General features: G+C 37.6%; 1 protein-coding gene across 1 annotated transcript; it reads left to right on the forward strand.

Moving 5' to 3' along the window:
* The first annotated feature begins 525 nt into the window (after window positions 1-525).
* Window positions 526-5,457, forward strand: LOC140433375 (uncharacterized). Its single transcript, XM_072521396.1, has 3 exons — window positions 526-849; window positions 1,552-3,306; window positions 3,868-5,457. The coding sequence occupies exons 1-3, from the start codon at window positions 526-528 to the stop codon at window positions 5,455-5,457; spliced, it is 3,669 nt and encodes a 1,222-aa protein (XP_072377497.1).
* Window positions 5,458-6,346: the final 889 nt, after the last annotated feature.

Genomic DNA, 6,346 nt, shown 5'->3' on the forward strand with positions numbered 1-6,346 from the left:
TCTCTTATTTTAATTCTTTTCCCATAAAAATTAAAATAATACTCATTACTAAGTGCTCTTCACAAAATAGAACTTTGCGTAAAAACATAAGATAAATAATCTCACGGCACATGGAACATTACGTCACCACGCAAGTGTTTGAAGTGTTCATCCTCAACATTCTTATCGCAGATTTATCGCTCTTCGAGGTGCATCTCAAAATCTCAAGTGAAATTGCTGACAAGAAACATGTGATGTGACTGGATTTATGGATTTTTTACGATTCGTTTCTATTAATTTGGTGAGTTCGTTCCATGATATATTTTTATAATCACGCGTATAGGGACATTCAAAAGTTCGAACGCGTATTATTAGTATACAGGACGAGTTTATATTTCGCAGGATTCGTATAGACATTATTTTCTGAGACTCTTGTTTATTATACGGGGTGGACTAAGCTGTGTTTTAGACTCTAAAATTTTTTATTTCTCGTGTATCTCTCATAGATAAATATCTCGCAAAGCTTTTGATACATCTTTAACCGCAATGGATCAATTGAAGAAACAACGCAAACCGTTGAAATCAAAAATCTCTCGTATCTCTAATTGGTTAAGGGATAACTCTGCTCAAGAAACAGATCCCTTGCAGTTCCAACTCCGTCATACTGAACTAACGAATTGTTACGCCAAATATGATGACCTCATGGATCAGATTGAGGAACTGGACGAAGAAAACACTGAAGAACGCGATAGGGAAGAAATTGAAGAAAAGTACTTCTCAACTCTGGCAGGTCTTCAACATAAAATGGAGATGCTCCAACCTCCTTCACACCAGTCCAGTTCCACTTCTCCACGTTTAGCTAGTGCTAAAGTGACTCTTCCCGAAATTAAAATTCAAACTTTCTCAGGATGCTTCTCAGAATGGAGTGCATTCTATCAGCTCTTCGAGACGTTAATTATTAATAACCCGGAACTCAACAACGTCCAGCGTTTTGTTTATCTCAAATCCTTTCTACGCAACGAACCTCTCCAGTTGGTAGAAAACATCCAAGTTTTAGAAGAAAACTTCCAAATCGCGTTAGAGACTCTTCGAAATCGCTACGAAAACAAATCGCGCGTAATTAGTTTGCTTATACAGCGTCTTTTGAAAGTTCCATCCTTAGTCAAAACTAATGCAAAGGCCTTACGTGAATTTTTGGTCACCGCGAAACAGACCTTACTCGCGCTAAAAAATATGAATGTACCCATCGAGCATTGGGATCTCTTATTAATAGAAATATTTTTGCAAAAAGTGGACTTTACCACTCACCGGTCTTTCGAATACGAGTTAGGGTCAAAAGATATTCCCGCGCTAAATCAATTCTTTGATTTTTTAGAAAAAAAGTGTGACATTATGGAAAAGTTAAACTCCTTAGATAATAACGATAAAAAAGTTATTAAAACTCACTCTAAAACGGTTCTCTTCTCTTCGGCAAATAACAAAACTAACTCGTACTCCAAAACATGCGTATTTTGTAATAATACTACACACACTATTTATGCATGCACAAAATTTGCTAATCTTTTCTTACAGGATAAGTATAAATTTGTTAATGAAAACAAACTATGTCGCAACTGTTTAGGAACTAAACACTTTTCTCAAAATTGTTCGTCTCAACGTTCATGTAGTATATGCAAGAAAAGACATCACACACTCTTGCACAATGACCATGAAAATAGCTCTTCTTCTAGTAGATCTTTTCAACGACAAAATCACGCAACCTCTCGCAATGTACAAAACACTTGGTCTGATGGTGAAGCCGGTCCAAGTAATTCTGTCTCTCTCTCTGAATCTCAAACCTCTCAGGTGTCAAATGTAATGACTTCTCTCTCTGCTCTGTCAATAAAGCAGGATGTTCTGCTGGCAACCGCTCTAGTCACTATTTATTCAAAGCATGGCGTACCCATACACGCTAGATGTATTTTAGATAGTGGATCCCAGTCGTCATTTGTCTCTAAAGATTTGGTTCAAAAATTAAATCTCTCTCCTTACAGCAAAAGGTTACAAATCTCTACTATCTCTGAACATAGTTCATTCTCGAACAAAATGGTCGATCTAGAAATTTTTCCATACAAAAGAAATGGTAATGGTTTCAAAATCTCCTGTTCTATTTTAGACAACATAACTTGTAGACTCCCTCAGGTATCCATAAACAGAAGTAAATTTAATATCCCCTCTACATTCACTCTCGCAGATCCCACCTACTCTGTCCCTGGAAATATAGACCTTCTTCTTGCCAGTGACATATATAGCGAGTTGTTATCGGATGGTTTAATACGTTTAGGTAAAGGACTCCCTGTTCTCCAGAACACACACTTAGGGTACATTATGTTTGGTTCTTTACCTCCTTACGCACTTCACAAAGGAATTTATAGCTCACAGTTGTCCCCTACACAGTCAAATGTCTCTTTATTTGTCCAGTCCACATCTGAGGAAGATAAGCTCGATAATATAATTCGACAATTCTTCGAAGTCGAAGAAGTGACCCCCTCTGTTAAAATCTCCTCCTCTGAGGATCTGGCTGAACAAATATTCACTGAAACAACTCAAATTCTACCTTCTGGTCGGTTTCAGGTAAAGCTTCCTCTCATTTCTGAAACAGCACATAAAATGCTGGGCAATTCTTACAATATGGCTAGGAAAAGGTTTATTAGTTTAGAAAATAAACTCTTAAAGCACGAAAATGTATACACTCAATATAAAGCATTCATCAATGAATATGTTTCTCTTGGACATGCCAAAAAGGTTCCTCTTTCTCTCACAAATGTGCACTTAGAAAATAAATACTTTTTACCTCATCACTTTGTCATAAAAGAAGAATCATTAACTACCAAATTACGGGTGGTTTTTGATGGCTCCATGAAAAGTTCCAGTGGCTATTCTCTTAATGACATCCTGTTGAAAGGAAAAACTCTTCAGCCTGAACTTTTCGACATTCTCCTTCGGTTTAGATTGTATACCTATGTCTTCACTTCCGACATACAAAAAATGTACAGGCAGGTACGAATTCATCCTGATCACACATTCCTGCAGAATATCCTCTGGCGGGATTCTCCAGAACAGGACATCGAATGTCTTGAGCTTCAAACCGTAACTTATGGAACAAAAAGCGCAAGCTTTCAAAGTACTCGTTGTTTGATGGAATTAGCTAAAACTCATCAAAACAAATACCCATTGGCCTCCGATGCTCTCTTAACAGGATGCTATGTAGATGACATTCTATATGGGGCCAATGACACGCAAACTCTTCTTAAGGCTCATAATGAGATAACTGACCTACTCAACAAGGCATGCATTTCTCTTCATAAATGGTGCTCTAACTCAAAAATGTTTTTGGAAAATGTTTCTACTCTCTCTACAAACTCTGCGTATATTATTTCACCAGAGAATGCTTCTAATAAGGTTTTAGGTCTCTGTTGGAACCCCAGTACTGATACATTTTCAATTTCTGTACCTCAATTATCAATAAAGGATAATTACACAAAAAGGGAAGTACTCTCTATTATCGCTCAAATTTTTGATCCACAAGGGCTCATTAATCCCGTAACTGTTCTTGCTAAAATTATTATGCAAAAAATTTGGATTTCTAAAATTAATTGGAATGACTCCGTGGATTTAAATATTTTAAATGAATGGTTGAAGTTTATAACTGATCTCGCTGCTCTCAAAGACATAAGCATACCCAGATGTCTTTTCTCATGTCATGAAATTTCTTCTATTGAAATTCACTCTTTTTCTGACGCAAGTTTGAAAGCATATGCTGCTTGTTGTTATATACGGGTCATCTACAAATCAAAAAATATCTCGTGCTCTCTTATTGTTTCGAAAAGTCGTATTGCTCCTTTAAAGACCATAACGCTTCCAAGGCTGGAACTTATGGATGCTTTATTGGCTAGCAAGCTCACCACAAAGGTGGTTGATATCATAAAGGATAAATTGCCCTCTATTACCTCTATAAACATGTGGAGCGATTCTGAGATAGTTTTGGCATGGCTCAGATCACATCACTCCAGATGGAATCAATTTGTCGCCAACAGGGTAGCTCAAATTCAAGAAAATTCTTCTCACTCTCATTGGAGACACGTAAAGTCTAAAGACAACCCTGCTGACATCCTCTCTAGAGGAATGATGCCCTCTAACATACTCAACTCCACTCTTTGGTTTCACGGTCCTCAGTTTTTGCAAACATTTGACCTAAATTTGTCTGAATATAGTCCGAAGTTTAATTCTAATAAATTACCTGAAGAAAGAAAAGTTGTTCTTCACACTCGAAGTGCTCAATTTGATTTCTTTGCCATGCTTTCTGAAAGGTTCTCCAGTTTCACGAAATATGTAAGGACTATAGCTTATGTACTCAGATTTGCTAATAACGCAAGGTCTGGCACTCAAAAATTATCCGGTGCACTTGAAGTATCTGAACTTCAAAATGCCGAAATGAAAATTATAAAATTATTGCAAAACTCATGTTTTTCCTCAGAAATTGCTGATCTCAAAGGCAATAAGATTATTTCTAATAAGTCTCTCTTACAATTTGCTCCTTTTCTTGACAAAAATGAAATGCTCCGTGTAGGTGGACGTCTTAGGTATTCCGAAGTTACCTTTGATCAAAAATATCCTCTCCTCCTCCCCTCTAAAAATCATGTTGTTCGTCTAATTCTCAAAAAAGAACATCTTAGGCTACATCATGCAGGTCCTCAGAATACTCTCTCTCAAGTTCGCCTTAGATATTGGCCCTTGAATGGTCTACGGGAGATTAAGAGGATAGTCCACGAATGTCATGTTTGTTTTAAGTTTAACGCCCAACCCTTAGCTCAAATCATGTCTGATTTACCTAAGGAACGCTTATGCTCTGCTCAAGTTTTTGCTCATGTAGGTTTGGATTTTGGTGGTCCCTTTTTAATAAAGGCCTCTAAACTTCGTAAAAGTCCATTGATAAAGTCATACATAGCTCTGTTTGTCTGTATGTCCACACGTGCGGTTCATATAGAATTAGTCAGTGGGCTCACAACAGAAGCGTTTCTTCTCACTCTCAAGCGCTTTATCAGTCGAAGAGGTCTCCCTCAGACTATTTTCTCTGATAATGCGACAAACTTTCTTGGGGCTAAAAATCAGTTATTCGAACTCTACAATTTCTTGAAAAATAAGGAAACTAACTCTTCTATTCAGGAATTTTTAGCCTCCTCTCAAATTCGGTGGAAAACAATACCACCTCGATCTCCTCATCATGGAGGACTCTGGGAGAGCGCTATAAAGAGCGCTAAACATCATATCTATAGATTGTTGGGCAATCTCAAAATTACATTCGAGGAATTCAGTACCGTGCTTACCCAAATTGAAGCCGTACTTAATTCTCGGCCCATTTGTGCCCTCTCTAATGATCCCTCCGATTTCACATATCTTACCCCTGGTCACTTCCTAATTGGAAGGTCTCTCACCTAGCTACCCGACCAGGAGTATACATCTATCCCGGAAAATCGACTTAGCATCTGGCAAAATCTCTCTAAGCTCCAGCAACTTTTTTGGAAAAGGTGGTCGACTGATTATCTGAATCGACTTCAAAATCGTCCAAAATGGTTTCTCCAATTTAAAAATTTACAACCCAATGACCTTGTGCTAGTTAAAGAAGACAATCTCACTCCTCTCTACTGGTCATTGGCACGAGTGATGGAAGTCTTTCCGGGTAAAGATGGACGAGTGAGAATTGCATCTGTTAAAACTAAGGATGGGATTTTCAAACGCTCGATAACAAAATTGTGTCCTCTTCCTAGTGAAGGATTATGTTAATGTTATTAGGTTTAGTACTTTTACTCATAATATGTTGTTTGTATGAATTTGTATACTATTACTCATATTGGTTTTTTTATGTACTCTTTTCTTTTTAATGTCTTTTATAATGTTAAAGCTAGTGCTTCAACGGGGGGCAGTATGTTGTAAAAAGCAACCTGTATAATATAGTTATTTTATCGAATTGTGCGCTTATGTCGTCAGCTGTCGTGTTGACGTGTGTGCGACTGACTCCCTACATCATAAACACTCTACTCCCCGCTTTATATAACTTAGGACTAGGACTAGACAGTGACAGTTTGCCTCTCGAAAAGTGAAGGCCGGGCGTGTGTTGTCGATCCCGAAAAGTGCGTGGTCCGTAAGTGATAAATGCGCTTGTAAACCCGGTGTTTTGTGTTAAACGTATATCAGTTTGTTTCTCTCAAGTCTATGTATCTCTGTTACTGCCTCTCAGCACTGTAAAGCTAATATTTGTATAACTCTTTATGTAACTGTCAGAATTGCGATAATTGTCAATGTTTGAATCAGCCCTTAAGTTCACTGT

This window comes from Diabrotica undecimpunctata, chromosome 1 (assembly GCF_040954645.1).
Source record: "Diabrotica undecimpunctata isolate CICGRU chromosome 1, icDiaUnde3, whole genome shotgun sequence".
Classification (NCBI taxonomy): Eukaryota; Metazoa; Arthropoda; class Insecta; order Coleoptera; family Chrysomelidae; genus Diabrotica; species Diabrotica undecimpunctata.